This window comes from Dipodomys ordii, unplaced genomic scaffold (assembly GCF_000151885.1).
Source record: "Dipodomys ordii isolate 6190 unplaced genomic scaffold, Dord_2.0 Scaffold18, whole genome shotgun sequence".
NCBI lineage: Eukaryota > Metazoa > Chordata > Mammalia > Rodentia > Heteromyidae > Dipodomys > Dipodomys ordii.
The window spans coordinates 12339319-12355511 of record NW_012267234.1 but is presented as its reverse complement, the minus strand read 5'-3'; the positions used below and the strand labels follow the sequence as shown (position 1 = coordinate 12355511).

The window sequence follows — 16193 nt, the reverse complement described above, 5'->3', positions numbered from 1 at the left end:
GGAAGTGGCGCTGTGGCTCAAGTGGTAGAGTGCTAGCCTTGAGCTGAAGAGCTGAGGGACAGCGCCCAGGTCCAGACTTCAGGCCCCACGACCATTCCCCCCCCCAAAAAAAAAATTGTTCGTTAGTGAAAAGTATGTATGATTCTGCTTTAATTTTTGTCTGCATATATATTTTTTGTTTTATCTATCATTATGATAACATTTAATTTCTGTTATTGGGCATGTAAATATGCCTTATGCAACTTTAATAATTGGCTTTTGTCATTTATAGTAACCACTGATAATAAATTTCTTTTTCTAACTGGAAGCTTTTTGTTTCTGCTTTTCAAATTTATTTTGTTTTCTGCTTGAATCTAGCTGTTGTGGAATTACAAACTGAACCTGACTACTGATCCCAAATTTGAATCTGTGGCAAGAGAGGTTTGTAAGTCAACCATATCAGAGGTAGGTAATAAATGTATTTAGTTGTTTAGAAGAGAAAATTATATCTGCTGACCATCCCCCATATTAAGATAACATTTGTATCTGAGTCATTTGACTCAGTTACTTTTCTTAGAATTAGCATCTTCCTTGGTTGAGAGATAAGAAGGGGTGTAATTAGACTTTTTTTGTTAGCATCCACCTACACTTGAAATGGGATACTGTTGACTGATACAGTTGGAAATCAGGTCTTGTTGGTCCCTCAACATCAGTGCAGCTGTTGAGGTCTTGAGGGCTGCTTCATATCCTCTAACCTGCTGGGCCCGAGACAAAGTCCACATCATCACTACTAGGTTTATAAACCTTCCTAAACGTTTTAGCTCTGCAGTTGGAGTTACTGAACTACAGGGTACATGTATCAAATAATAGTAGTTAGTGCTAAAAGGGTTGACTTTTTTTATTATTTTAAATGTGAAGCTGAAAACAGTAAGTGAAAATGTACACCATTATTCAAATAATAATGGGGGAATTTTTTGAGTTATTTATCTTGTCATGGTAAACAAATGATTTTAGTGAAAATTGTGGTATTTGGCATTTCTTTTTTTGTTTTGATCTCAGCCTCCTGAGTAGCTAGGATTACAGCTGTGAGCAACCAGTGTTAGCATTGAGGATTTTTTTTTTAAACTAGTAATCAAAAACCCAGAAAGATGAATATTTTTACTCACCAAATATAAGCAGCACAGAAACAACAGTTGCTGTTTTTCCAACCCTAAGTTATAGTCACAGGTTTGCAATGTATTTATCTTTCTTCATGTTGGTGCTTGTTAATGACTTAAGTCAGGGCCAGTTTCTCTACATTTCTTAAGGAAGATCCTGATTTACAGGGAATCCTGACCACATATCTTTGGTCCCTTCTCCAAGCACCTCATCCTTCAAGAACTTCTGTGTGTTTGCCTATCTACTAGCTTCTCAACTCTGTAGGTTGTAGGCTTTTATGAAGATTTCATTCCTTATCTAATGCTAAACTGCATAGTGAAATACTGCATACTGCAAGGTCTATCTATCTGCATCAGCATTATTCCCATCAGGATATGGGAAGTGTCATATGACCTTCTATTAGAGAAGGGTAGGTCAGAGAATTCAATGGCCAGCTCCCGTATACAAAAACAGAGAGTACTCATTCCAGTTTCTTTGGCCTGCCCCAGGGAAGAGAAATTCGAGTTTCTATAGACTTGTGGAAAAAGTTAGAAGTCAGGAATCATGAATAAAATCCAGAATATATGTCTTCATCCTATTACCAGGTACCACTTTTTTTTAAGCCACCACTGGTGTTTGAACTCAGGGCTTGTGCTCCTTTAGCTTTTTTGTTCTGTTGGTGTTCTGTACTTGAGCCACACTTCCAGCAGCTGATTGCTGGTTATTTTGGAGATGTAGTCTCATGGACTTTTCTGCCTGAGCTGACTCCGAACTATGATCTTCCAGATTTCAATTTTTTTTTTTTTTGGTCGGTAGTGGGGCTTGAACTCTGGGCCTGGACCCTGTTCCTGAGCCTCTCTTTGCTCAAGGTTAGCACTCTAATACTTGAGCTACAGTGCCACCTCTAGCTTTTTCTGTTTATGTGGTGCTGAGGAATTGAACCCCAGGGCCTTATGCATGAGGGGCAAGCAGTCTGCCACTGAGCCACCTTCCCAGCCCCAGATCTCAATCTTTTGAGTTGTGAGGATTATAGATAGGAGCCACAAGCTCCTGGCTCTGGGTTTAAAATTTTTTTTCATGAATATAGTTCTAAATGTTTTCCATTTTGTCTCCCAGGCAAATACATAGGAAATCATAGAAAAATATCAAACAGTAGTTTAATATAAGCACAGAATATTTGTGTGTAAAGTAGTCACTTTCTTTTGAACAGATTAAAGAATGTGCTGATGAGCCAGTTGGAAAAGGTTACATGGTTTCCTGCTTGGTGGATCACCGGGGCAACATCACTGAGTATCAGTGCCATCAGTACATTACCAAGATGACAGCCATCATTTTCAGTGATTACCGTTTAATCTGTGGCTTCATGGATGACTGCAAAAATGACATAAACATTCTGAAATGTGGCAGCATTCGTCTTGGGGAAAAGGTACCTACTACATTGCCTTCACCAAAGGGGTTCTATAAACTTGGTAAATGAAAACCACTGTGTAATTAACATGGAATAATTTGGTAGTAGAGGTTACCTCAAAGTTGAGTAGTTAGGATTACAGACTTGAGCCACCGGTTTCTGGCTAATCTTGGGGCTTGAACTCAAGGCTTGGGTGCTGTCCCTGAATTTTTTGGCTCAAGGCTAGTGCTCTACCCCTTGAACCACACAACTCTACTTCTTACTTTTTTTTTTTTTTTAATTTTATTTTATTATTTTATTTTTTTTTGGGTCCAGTTGTGGGGCCTAAACTCTGGGCCTGGGCGCTGTCCCTCAGCTCTTCAGCTCAAGGCTAGCACTCTACCACTTGAGCCACAGCACCACTTCTGGCTTTTTTTCTTTTTGCTTATGTGGTGCTGAGGAATCGAACCCAGGGCCTCATGCATGCAAGGCAAGCGCTCTACCACTGAGCCACCTTCCCAGCCCTCTACTTCTTACTTTTGGATGGTTAATTAGAGATAAATCTCATGGACTTTCCTGCCTGTGCTGGCTTCAATCTGCAGTCCTCAGATCTCAGCCTTGTGAGTAGCTAGGATTACAAGTGCAAGCCACAGTGTACAATTCCAATTTGCAATTTGAGACAAAGTCTCACTGTATTGCTTAGGCTGACCTTGAACTCAAAATCTTTCTTTATGGGGTTCTTAAACCATGATACTATCTTTAAAGTATACAAGAAGCAAAACCATTAAGAAATATATAATAGCTCTAAATATTTAATCTTTGGTTATATCTTTAAAACAATTAAAAAGCCTAAACACACAGGGAAACAGCCATTTATTACTTAGAAATTATTTCCTTGCAGGGCTGGGAAAGTGGCTTAGTGGTAGAGTGCTTGCCTTGCATGCATGAGGCCCTTGGTTCGATTACTCAGCACCACATACGCAGAAAAAGCCGGAAGTGGTGCTGTGGCTCAAGTGGTAGAGCACTAGCCTTGAGCTAAAGAGCTGAGGGACAGAGTTCAGGCCCCACGACCGACCAAAAAAAAGAAAAGAGAGAAAGAAATTATTTCCTTGCTATACAATGCTAGGATTAAAGGCTAAACTTCGAGTTAACTAGAATGTATTTTTAACCTCCTTTTGATGCTTCATAACAAAGATACTCAGTATGATCCACAGGTCTTAGGATGAAAAGGTGAAAGTGCTTTTTTATTCTTTTAGGCAAAAATGTGATTCTGTAGACTTTATATATTTTTACATAAATCAATATTTGAATTTTTAAAAATGGAAGAAAGAAGGTGTAATTAAGTAACATCTAAGCAAGCTTTTATGAACTACTAAAATTCAGAATAGGGCATTGTTTTATAATATGATGTTTTACAATATGATCATAATGACCGCTTGCATACTATAAGTAGTAAGAAAACCGATAAAATTCTGTCCAAATCTTTACCAGTTTATTTCTTTTGGAGGAGGTAGAAATGGGTAAGCCCTACCTAGGCTCGTACTTACAAATTAGGAAAAAAAACATAAGCCTTATTCCACATTTCAAGTAGGTGTCTACTTCACTCTATCCTTTTTATCCCTCATCCTCAGAATTACTCTTTGAAGCTGTTTGTGGTGACTTATGCCTATAATCTTAGCACTCAGGAGCCTGAGACAAGAAGATTAATATCCTTGGCCAGGCTGGATTAAATAGTGAGGCTCTGTCCCACAAAAAAAAACAAAACTAACAAAAATCCCCAAACATAATGGTATTTCTAGGTTTCTATGCATGGGAAAGACAGCTAGTGAGAAAGGTGAAAGTTTAGGTAGAGACTAGGAAGGCTTGCTGGGCACAGTGGCTCTAAACCATAATCTCAATTACTTGGGTGGTAAAGATCAGGAGGATAGAAGTTGAAGGCTAGACAGGGCAAAAAAGCTAACAAGACCCCCTTCCTCCACAGTAAGTCTGGCTTGGTGGCTTGGGTAGGTGGCTTATTGTCTAAAAGTTGTAGAGCATTTGCCTAGCAAGTAGGAGGCCTTGAGTTTAAACCCCACTCTTGCAGAAGGCTGGGGGGAGGGGGGAAAGAATACAGAGTGCTTCTTAAATCAACTTGGTGGGGGGGTCTTCAAAACTTTAGGGAAAAAAAATACTAGGAAAACAGAACCCTCCTTAAAAATATATACAGAATCCACATGTAATTTTATAGGCTCCACTCACCTATTTATATTTACACAGGTCTAGAAAGATAAATGATGGGTCTGAGTGCCAGTGACTTATGCTTGTATCCTAGTTACTCAAAAGGCTGAGATCTGAGGATTGAGGTTAGAAACCAGCCTGACAGATAAAAAAAAACAACAACTGTTATCTCCAATTAACCATCAGTGTTAGATGTGTGTGTGTGTGGGGGGGGGTGTTGCTCAAGTGGTAGAACACCAACTTTGAGCCAAAAAGTTCTAGGCCCTGAATTCAAGCCCCCAGTGCAGATGAATGAATAAGTGAATCAATGTCCAATAACTACCTTATTATATCTTACAGCTCAGATGAATTATGTAACTCAGTTACAGTAGAAATCACAGTTCTCCCCTCTTCATAGATTTGTTAGGCAAGATTATGAGAATTTGCAGGAAGGAAATTAATGTTTGATAGAACAAATTATATTTCAGTAAAATAGACAAATATGTGTATGTTTTCTGTCATTGAAATTTTGCCTACCTACCTTGAGGGATCTTTTTTATTATTTTATTTTATTTATTTTATTTTTTTTTGTCGGCCGTGGGCTTGAACTCTGGGCCTGGGTTCTGTCCCTCAGCTCTTCAGCTCAAGGCGAGCCCTCTACAACTTGAGCTACAGCGCCACTTCCGGTTTTTTGGTGGTTTATTGGAGATAGGAGTCTCAAGGTCTCTCCTGCCCAGGCTGGCTTTGAACTGTGATCCTCAGATCTCAGCCTCCTGAGTAGCTAGGATTACAGGCGTGAGCCACCAGCGCCCGGCCACAGGATCTTTTCTATTATATACTGATGATTTCATAAATTTGTATTATACTGTAATCGTATTTATATGTCTATATAAGGAAGTATATGTATCAATATTATGTGTATCAATATATATGTAATGATTACATTTGTCTATTTAATTATTACATTCTTCATGGTATTTTATGAGCATAGATTAGGACTCCTGAATGGAAAATATTTAGGGTAAGTTTCTATTTTAAATGCATTACTGCTATGGTTACTGTGGTACTAATATTATTATTTGGGTAATGCCTAGCTTTTACAGGTAAATATTTAGCGATTTCTGTAGTTATTTTAATATTGACATGAACCATGATCAGAGCTGTAAACTAATGCCATTTCTTAAGAATATTCTGATATTTAAACTAAAAATTCAGAATCTATCTTTCTATTGCTAATTGACAGTAAAAACTCCCAGAATCTCTTTCCTCTTATCTTTGTTTCTCTTTCTCTCTTTCACTCTTTCTCTTTTTCTCTCCTTCCTTCCTTCCTTCCTTCCTTTTTTTCTTTCTTTCTTTCTTTCTTTCTCTGTCTCTCTTCTTTTCTTTCTCCCTCTCTCTCTCTCTGTCTCTCTTTCTTCCTTTCTTGTCGGTCATGGGGCTTGAACTCTGGGCCTGAAGGCTTTTCTTCAGCCCAAGGCTAGTGCTCTACCACTTGAGCCACTGTGCCACTTCCAGTTTTCTGAGTGGTTTACTAGAGATCAGAGTCTCACGGACTTTCCTGCTGGGGCTGGCTTTGAACTACCATCCTTAGATCTCAGCCCCCTGAGTAGCTAAGATTACAGACATGAGCCACTGGCGCCTGGCCGGTGTCTTTCTTAATAGAGTGTTAGTAAGGATGACTAGTAAGGATGACTGTCTCTGCAGCTTGTTACATTTTTTGTTTGTTTTTAACCAAATAGTGTTTATTTGAAGCTCGAGAGGTGGATGTTTTAAAATATTAATATCCTTGTTGTTTTAGGATGCACACTCACAAGGTGAGGTGGTATCATGCTTGGAGAAAGGCCTGGTGAAGGAAGCAGAAGAAAAAGAGCCCAAGACTCAAGTGTCTGAACTCTGCAAGAAAGCTATTCTTCGGGTGGCTGAGCTATCCTCAGATGACTTTCATTTAGACCGGCATTTATATTTTTCTTGCCGAGATGATCGGGAACGCTTTTGTGAAAATGTGAGTCAGCCAAGAAAATGTTTCTCTTTTCTTCCTTTTCTTTGGAAGTGTCTTTAATACTGTAAGCCAAAATTAACCATCATGAACCCTCACATATAGAAAAGCCACTCTAATGGAAAATAAATTCCGCCTCAAGATAATAGAAAATAGTGTTTGTTGCTCAGTCTTGAAGATTAACATCTAGTTAATAGTTGGACTGGAGACTTTTCGATGTTACTATTTGCAGCTTTGTCTCACTTCTGTGTTCCAGTTTTTGGAAGTCTGTTTTATCTATGAGGATCTTACTTTGCCAGGGTAAAATGAACAGTATACTACACCTGAGTACTGTGTGTTAGGCAAGCATTCCACCACTGAGCTACATCCACCACTGAGCTACACCCTCAACCTCCACAGACAGTTTTAGACAAGAAATAAAATAGTTTCCATTTTGAGAGGTCTGAAAGTTACTTGTGTGCACTTCCTGTGCTTGGTGTTTTTAATTTACACTGTCAGAACCATGGATTATAAGAGTTGATTCTAATGTTGATTCTAATAAAGCTGTAAGAAAGGAAGCTCACTAAATACTTCCCTTGGTTCTGTGACAGTATATTTAATAGAATGGGATGATGAGTTATGACCAGAGTATACTGTATACATGTATGAAAATGTCATAATGAAGCCCACTATTTTGTACAATTAATTCACATAAAATTAAATGCATAGCATAATTACTTAGCTAAGCTAACTGTAATAATAATAATAATCTGTGTTCTATCTTACAGACACAGGCTGGTGAAGGCAGAGTATATAAGTGCCTCTTTAACCATAAATTTGAAGAATCAATGAGTGAAAAGGTATTACTTTGAAACAATTGAATATGAGTTTGTTAAAGTTTCACAACTCATTTTTTATCTTGCATATGCATAATGACAAGAAAAACTTCTTCTTTTTTTTTTTTTTTGTCGGTCATGGGCTTGAACTCTGGGCTTGGGCACTGTCCCTGCGCTCTTCAGCTCAAGGCTAGCACTCTACCTCTTGAGCCACAGTGCCACTTCCGGTTTTCTAGTGGTTTATTGGAGATCAGAGTCTCACGGACTTTTCTGCCAGGGCTGGCTTTGAACCATGATCCTCAGATCTCAGCTTCCTGAGCAGCTAGGATTACAGGCGTGAACCACCGGTGCCCAGTTAAGAAAAACTTACATATTTAACATAGACAATTTTCTTTTCCTGATAGTCCCATTCTGAGAATATAGAGGGCTGACTATATAAAAATATAAATTACTAATTTTGGCCAGGCCTGGGGCTGGAACCCAGGGCCTGTGTGCTAACCCTGAGCTTCTGTTGCTCAAGAGTAGTACTTTACCACTTGAGCCACAGCACCACTTCTGTCTTTTTCTGCTTATATGGTACTGAGGAATTGAACCCAGGGTTTCATGCATGCTAGGCAAGCACTTTACCACTAAGCCACATTCCCAACCCTGCCATACCCTTTTAAAAGTACAGAATCAAAGCATATTTGGGTAGGGGTTATGCTGATACACACCTGTAATCATAGTACTTAGGAAGCTGAGGCAGAAGGATCTAAAATTTAAGGCTAACTTGGGCTAGGCTGTGAATAGCAAGACCACCTCAAAATAAACACCCACCCAAAGGCTTATACCAAGAAAATAAAGCATAGAGTCAGGCTCCAGTGGTTTGTGTCTATAATCCTAGCTACTCAGAGTCTGAGACCTGGGTAATTGCAGTTTAAAGCCAGCTAGGGCAGAAAAATCCATGAGATTCAATCTCCAATTAACCAGCAAATTGCTAGAATGGCTCAAGTGGTAGAGCACTAGCTATGAGCAATTTTGAAAGCTGGGTGAGAATGCAAAAGCCCTGTACCAGAAAATAACAAAAAAGAAATGAAGCTTTAGTTGTTAACTACACAGTGTTGGGGATTAAAATTGGAATTTTATTTCAGAATTGTACCGAAGCTAGAACTACATTTAGTTGCAGCTAACCAAACCAATGAGCCTCACAGATAGCCAACCAGCTGTTTTAATTTTTCAGTAGATGCCTTATTAAATATTCTCATTACTGTAGGTTCTTTCCCTGAATGAAAGCAAGAATTTTATCAGGCCAGGCACTGGTGGCTCCCACCTGTAATCCTAGCTTCTCAAGAGGCTGAGATCTGAGGATCGAGGTTCAAAGCCAGCCTGGGCAGGAAAGTCCGTGAGTCTTTTACCTCTAGTTAACCACCAGAAAACCAGAAGTGGCACTGTGGCTCAAGTGGTAGAGCACTAGCCTTGATCTGAAGAACTGAGGGACATCATCCAGGGCCAGAGTTCAGGCCCCACAAAAAAACAAAAACACAAAAAAACAAACTGTGGGCTGGGAAGGTGGCTCAGTGATAGAGTGCTTGCCTTGCATGCAGGAGGCCCTGGGTTTGGTTCCTCAGCACCACATAAGCAGAAAAAGCCAGAAGTGGCACTGTGGCTCAAGTGGTAGAGCTCTAGCCAGAGCTGAAGAGCTGAGGGCCAGCATCCAGGCCCAGAGTTCAGGCCCCACAACCGGCAAAAAACAAAAAAATCTGTAAGTGGCACTATGGCTCAAGTGGTAGAGCAATAGCTTTGAGCACAAAGAGGCTCAGGGCCTGAGTTCAAACCTCACAACCAACAACAACAACAACAAAAAATTAACAACAAAAAAAAAGAATACAGTATGGTGGGGGTTCTTTTGTTCTTTTTTTTTTTTTTTTTTTGGTCGGTCGTGGAGCATGAACTCTGGGCCTTGGCGTGCTGTCTCTCAGCTCTTCAGCTCACAAGGATTCTACCACTTGAGCCACAGTACCACATCAGAATACTTTTTTTTTTTGGTCGGTCGTGAGGCTTGAATCAGCTCTTCAGCTCAAGGTTCTACCACTTGAGCTACAGCGCCACTTCCGGTTTTCTGGTGGTTTATTGGAGATAGGAGTCTCACGGTCTCTCCTGCCTGGGCTGGCTTTGAACCGCGATCCTCAGATCTCAGCCTCCTGAGTAGCTAGGATTAAAGGCGTGAGCCACCAGCGCCTGGCACATCAGAATACTTTTAAGTCAACTTACCAAATGTTTAAAACAGCAGTTATATGGCAACAACTAACCATTCACTATGGAATTTCAGTGTTCTCTATTCACAACTTTTTGCCACACAAAGCTTACATACCATACTAATAGTGTGTGTGTGTCTGTGTGTGTGTATGCTGGTGAAGGGGCTTGAACTCAGGACCTTGTGCTCACTTGGCTTTTTTACCTCTTGAGCCTCACCTCCATTTCCAGCTTTTTACTGGTTAATTGGAGATAGGAGTCTCTCGGATTTGTCTACCCAGGCTGGCTTCTAACCACCACCTAAGATCTCAGCATCCTGAGTAAGTAGGATTACAGGTGTGAGCCACCAGAACCTGATTCTGTGCTAAATTTTAACTAGATTTAGAGAGTCATTTTGGTGATGACTGAAGTTAACAGCCTCTACTTCTCTCAGAGACCCATGTAAACTGCTGAGCCATCTGAGTATTCTTATTTTTGCATTCTGAGTATTCTTCTCTTTTTCCTCAGTGTCGAGAAGCACTAACAACCCGCCAAAAGCTCATTGCCCAGGATTATAAAGTCAGTTATTCATTGGCCAAATCCTGCAAGAGTGACCTGAAGAAATACCGGTGCAATGTGGAAAACCTTCCTCGCTCCCGGGAAGCGAGGCTCTCCTACCTTCTAATGTGCCTTGAGTCAGCAGTACACAGAGGTGAGAGTTCTTTCTGCTTCTACCTTTGCCTTTGCCTTTGCTTTTCTCTTTCCCTTTCTCTTCCTTTCTATTTCCTTTTCTGTTTGGATTCACACTCTGAAGTTTCTTGTACATGTCAATTTCCTTCTGTGTTTGCTCTTCTGAACATTTTTAATTTTTAATATTTTAATATTGCGCAACATTTATAGAGGAGTGAGGTAAATGATTTAGCATATGAACTTTTGGTGGCTTTATCACTGACTAGATGTTTATAACTTTATGTTTTTGTGTATTTGACTTTAGTTTTGTTACTGTTTTAATTCTTTAAAGTTTTCATTATTGGCACTTGCAACTGAATATGGGTGTGTTTGTGTGAATATTTGAGGAGTGTTTTTTATTTTTATTATTTTTTTGGGTCTGGTCATGGGGCCTGAACTCTGGGCCTGGGCACTGTCTCTCAGCTCTTCAGCTCAAGGCTAGCACTCTACCTCTTGAGCCACAGTGCCACTTCCGGTTTTCTAGTGGTTTATTGGAGATCAGAGTCTCACGGACTTTTCTGCCAGGGCTGGCTTTGAACCATGATCCTCAGATCTCAGCTTCCTGAGCAGCTAGGATTACAGGCGTGAACCACCGGTGCCCAGTTAAGAAAAACTTACATATTTAACATAGACAATTTTCTTTTCCTGATAGTCCCATTCTGAGAATATAGAGGGCTGACTATATAAAAATATAAATTACTAATTTTGGCCAGGCCTGGGGCTGGAACCCAGGGCCTGTGTGCTAACCCTGAGCTTCTGTTGCTCAAGAGTAGTACTTTACCACTTGAGCCACAGCACCACTTCTGTCTTTTTCTGCTTATATGGTACTGAGGAATTGAACCCAGGGTTTCATGCATGCTAGGCAAGCACTTTACCACTAAGCCACATTCCCAACCCTGCCATACCCTTTTAAAAGTACAGAATCAAAGCATATTTGGGTAGGGGTTATGCTGATACACACCTGTAATCATAGTACTTAGGAAGCTGAGGCAGAAGGATCTAAAATTTAAGGCTAACTTGGGCTAGGCTGTGAATAGCAAGACCACCTCAAAATAAACACCCACCCAAAGGCTTATACCAAGAAAATAAAGCATAGAGTCAGGCTCCAGTGGTTTGTGTCTATAATCCTAGCTACTCAGAGTCTGAGACCTGGGTAATTGCAGTTTAAAGCCAGCTAGGGCAGAAAAATCCATGAGATTCAATCTCCAATTAACCAGCAAATTGCTAGAATGGCTCAAGTGGTAGAGCACTAGCTATGAGCAATTTTGAAAGCTGGGTGAGAATGCAAAAGCCCTGTACCAGAAAATAACAAAAAAGAAATGAAGCTTTAGTTGTTAACTACACAGTGTTGGGGATTAAAATTGGAATTTTATTTCAGAATTGTACCGAAGCTAGAACTACATTTAGTTGCAGCTAACCAAACCAATGAGCCTCACAGATAGCCAACCAGCTGTTTTAATTTTTCAGTAGATGCCTTATTAAATATTCTCATTACTGTAGGTTCTTTCCCTGAATGAAAGCAAGAATTTTATCAGGCCAGGCACTGGTGGCTCCCACCTGTAATCCTAGCTTCTCAAGAGGCTGAGATCTGAGGATCGAGGTTCAAAGCCAGCCTGGGCAGGAAAGTCCGTGAGTCTTTTACCTCTAGTTAACCACCAGAAAACCAGAAGTGGCACTGTGGCTCAAGTGGTAGAGCACTAGCCTTGATCTGAAGAACTGAGGGACATCATCCAGGGCCAGAGTTCAGGCCCCACAAAAAAACAAAAACACAAAAAAACAAACTGTGGGCTGGGAAGGTGGCTCAGTGATAGAGTGCTTGCCTTGCATGCAGGAGGCCCTGGGTTTGGTTCCTCAGCACCACATAAGCAGAAAAAGCCAGAAGTGGCACTGTGGCTCAAGTGGTAGAGCTCTAGCCAGAGCTGAAGAGCTGAGGGCCAGCATCCAGGCCCAGAGTTCAGGCCCCACAACCGGCAAAAAACAAAAAAATCTGTAAGTGGCACTATGGCTCAAGTGGTAGAGCAATAGCTTTGAGCACAAAGAGGCTCAGGGCCTGAGTTCAAACCTCACAACCAACAACAACAACAACAAAAAATTAACAACAAAAAAAAAGAATACAGTATGGTGGGGGTTCTTTTGTTCTTTTTTTTTTTTTTTTTTTGGTCGGTCGTGGAGCATGAACTCTGGGCCTTGGCGTGCTGTCTCTCAGCTCTTCAGCTCACAAGGATTCTACCACTTGAGCCACAGCGCCACTTCCGGCTTTTTTCTTTTTGCTTATGTGGTGCTGAGGAATCGAACCCAGGGCCTCAGGCATGCAAGGCAAGCGCTCTACCATTGAGCCAACTTCCCAGCCCGAGGAGTGTTTATTTTTAACAAGCATTAACTGTGTAGGCACATAGGGATTTGTTCTTCAGGTTTCATTTGTAGCATAGTGGCCAAGTGCTGCTTAGCATGTGTAAAGCTCTGGATTCAATCTCCAATGTGCATGCGTGTACATACGCATGCACACATACAGAGACTTTCATTGCAAGCATTTGTATTACTGATTTAGGAGTATAAAATCTATATAATGTTCAACACTGTCCAGATAAGCCTAAGTCTCCAGAGTCTAAGCCCGCTTTACTCTCTTAAAGCCTTTGCTAATTTCTAAGCTTTTTAGTATAGATAGACACATAAGTGGCATATGCTATACTAGACAAAAACATTCTTTTAATATATAGTGATTTCTGATACTCAAGATCAACCTTCATAACATACAAGTTACATCCTACCTTAGGGCGTCAAGTGAGCAGTGAGTGCCAGGGGGAGATGTTAGATTACCGGCGCATGCTGATGGAAGACTTCTCTCTGAGCCCCGAGATCATCCTGAGCTGTCGTGGAGAGATTGAGCACCATTGTTCTGGGTTACATCGGAAAGGTCGAACCCTGCACTGTCTGATGAAAGTAGTTCGGGGGGAGAAAGGGAATCTTGGAATGAACTGCCAGCAGGCGGTAAGGACCAACTTCTGCTGTCTCTTTGACCATGACTTGTTTTCAGTTAAGGAGCCTGTTCCCAATAATTCCTTGATTTATCTGGATTATTTTTGACATTGCAATGAACATAAGGTCCTAAAGATGGGCTGGGAATGTGGCTTAATGATAGAGTGCTTGCCAAGCATGCATAAAGTCTTGAGTTCGACACATAAACAGCAAGTCAGAAGTGGCGCTGTGGCTCCAAGTGGTAGAGTGCTAGCCTTGAGCAAAAGAAGCTCAGGGACAGTGCACAGGCCCTGAGTTCAAGCCCCAGGCCTGGCAAAAAAAGAAAAAGAATATTGTTTCTTTGGTCATATCTTAGTAAGAATGTGGAATTAGCTATAGAACAAAGGTTTAAGTTCATAAAAAGAGCGATAAGAGAAATGTATTTCTTTATCCAACTATATTTGCATTTGCTGGAGTATCTGGGGAATTGTCATCTTGCTAAATTAGTTTTACTGAACTGAGAAGTCAAAACACTAATAAATCAATAAAGGTCCCCCAAAAGAGAATTTGCCTTTCTTAATAGATTGATTTGGTTGAGTCTGAGAGTTAGACTGAACTGAAATTTCTAGGAGTTTCTTCTTCTTATTAATGTATAATAGACTAAAGACGAGAATGACAAAAAAGAGGAGTACATACTCTGTCATATCACATTCATGATCTATATTAAGTTTTCTTCAGTTATAGTTGAATGAGGGCAGCCTGGCTTCTCCCAGGCCAAAGATAACTATCTGGTTATAACTATCAGTTTATTGTTCTTTTGGCAGTACTGGGAATTGAACTCAGGACTGCATGCTTGTTAGGCCCACTTGAGTCATACTCCCAGCCCCCTTTTCCAAAGTTTTCCCCGTTTTCCTAAGCATGGTAAACTGGAATAGATGTACATGTATATAGTAGTAGACATTCTTATGTATTTCCCACGTTCCCATCAGTCTCTTGAACTGCTAGCCTACTAGCTAGACTCGATAGGGCATTTACATATCAGCTACAGTTTAATCAATTCATTAGGGGTTCTCACAAGTCACATGTTAGCCATGAAATTTAACTGACAGTCCTTGCAAAGACTTCCAGAGTTTGCTGACATACATTAAATTGGTTGCCATTTTCTTTGCACAGTACTGTAGTCTTCCTAACAACTAATCACAACAGTTTGTAGCTTCTCCAGATTGCCCACCCCCAAAAAAACCCTGAAATAGTTTCCACCCAAAATACCAGCAGTTCTTCATATTTTTCTTAGTGACTTATTTTAGGCAAATAGATTTTTTTCATTTCCTTTGATCTACAGTATCTGGTAGGTGTATGAAAAGCCAGTGCTTTCATATGAACCTCTGGATTATGGATCAGGTATGCAGATCAGAGTGGACTCCTAGACTCACTGACACAAAAAGAGATCCAGGAAAGCCAAGGAAACTTTAAAAAAAAAAAATCAAATCAATCCTATGGCTTGAACTCTGGGCCAAAGCTTTTTTTTTGGGGGGGGGGTCCGGTCGTGGGCCCTGAACTCTGGGCCTGGGCGCTGTCCCTCAGCTCTTCAGCTCAAGGCTAGCGCTCTACCACTTGAGCCACCTTCCCAGCCTTGGGCCGAAGCTTTTTTTGCTCAAGTCTAACACTACCACTTGAGCCTCAACATCACTTCCAGCTTTTACCGAGTAGTTTATTGGAGATAAGAGTCTCATGGACTTTCCTGACTGTGCTGGCTTCCAATCACAATCCTCAGATCTCAGCCTCCTGTGTAGGATTACAGGTGTGAGCTACCGGAACTCAGGGACAGTGCCCAGGCCCTGAGTTCAAGCCCCATGACCAACCAACAAAAAGAGTTCCAGTTCCTTTCTTTTTTTGTTTGTGCTAGTCCTGTGCCTTGAATTCAGGCCTAGAAGCTGTCCCTGAAGTTTTTTCCCCCTCAAGGCTAGTGCTTTACCACCTGAGCCACAACTCCACTTGCAGTTTTTTGGTGGTTAATTGGAGATAAGAGTCTCAGCAACTTCCTTGCTCAGGCTGACTTCAAACCACACTCCTCAGATCTCAGGCTCCTGAATAGCTAAGATTATAGGCATGAGACACAGGCACCCAGCAACGTTTTCTTGTTTCTAATTGTTTCTGCAAGTTAAATAAAATCTTTCACATCTGATTTTAATAAATCATTATATAGTTATTTTATACCAGTATTACTAACTTTCTCTTGGCTCTCCTCCACTCAACTCTGGCTTGGTCCTGAGAGTCAGGTTTAAGAGTAGGCAATAAAAAGGCAGCCTTTTTAGTCATACTATTAGCAGCTATCCAGGGACGATTTAGAAGTGTAAATAAGCCACTTACCTCCACAGTGACATAAACAGAAAACTTTGCAACTGGGTGGAGAAGCCAGTTAGAAAGTTCTTGAATTTGGCCAGTGACAGTTGTTCTACCTTGTTAAGAGTTCATTGTGCTGTGCCAGTCTGAGCAACAGATCTAAGTGATGAGATGACATTATTCTTAATTTTTTTAACTCCAGCTTCAAACACTGATACAAGAGACTGATCCTGGTGCAGATTACCGCATTGATCGAGCTTTGAATGAAGCTTGTGAGTCTGTAATACAGACAGCCTGCAAACATATACGTTCTGGAGACCCAATGTAAGTTCTCTTTATTTGTAGCATTATTTATATTGTATCTTTTTTTTGGGGGGGGGTCCAGTCATGGGGCCTGAACTCTGGGCCTGGGCACTGTCCCTCAGCTCTTCAGCTCAAGGCTAGC

General features: G+C 40.8%; 1 protein-coding gene across 1 annotated transcript in view; it reads left to right on the top strand.

The window, feature by feature from the left end:
* Positions 1–356: 356 nt before the first annotated feature.
* Glg1 (golgi glycoprotein 1) overlaps positions 357–16193 on the top strand; it is a 43722-nt gene continuing 27885 nt past the window's right edge. Inside the window, exons 1-7 of the mRNA XM_013012685.1 lie at positions 357–444; positions 2327–2542; positions 6498–6701; positions 7463–7534; positions 10250–10433; positions 13224–13438; positions 15951–16072. Of these exons, the coding sequence (XP_012868139.1) occupies positions 2366–2542; positions 6498–6701; positions 7463–7534; positions 10250–10433; positions 13224–13438; positions 15951–16072 (974 nt within the window). The 5' untranslated portion in view covers positions 357–444; positions 2327–2365. The remainder of the gene's footprint in view (positions 445–2326; positions 2543–6497; positions 6702–7462; positions 7535–10249; positions 10434–13223; positions 13439–15950; positions 16073–16193) is intronic.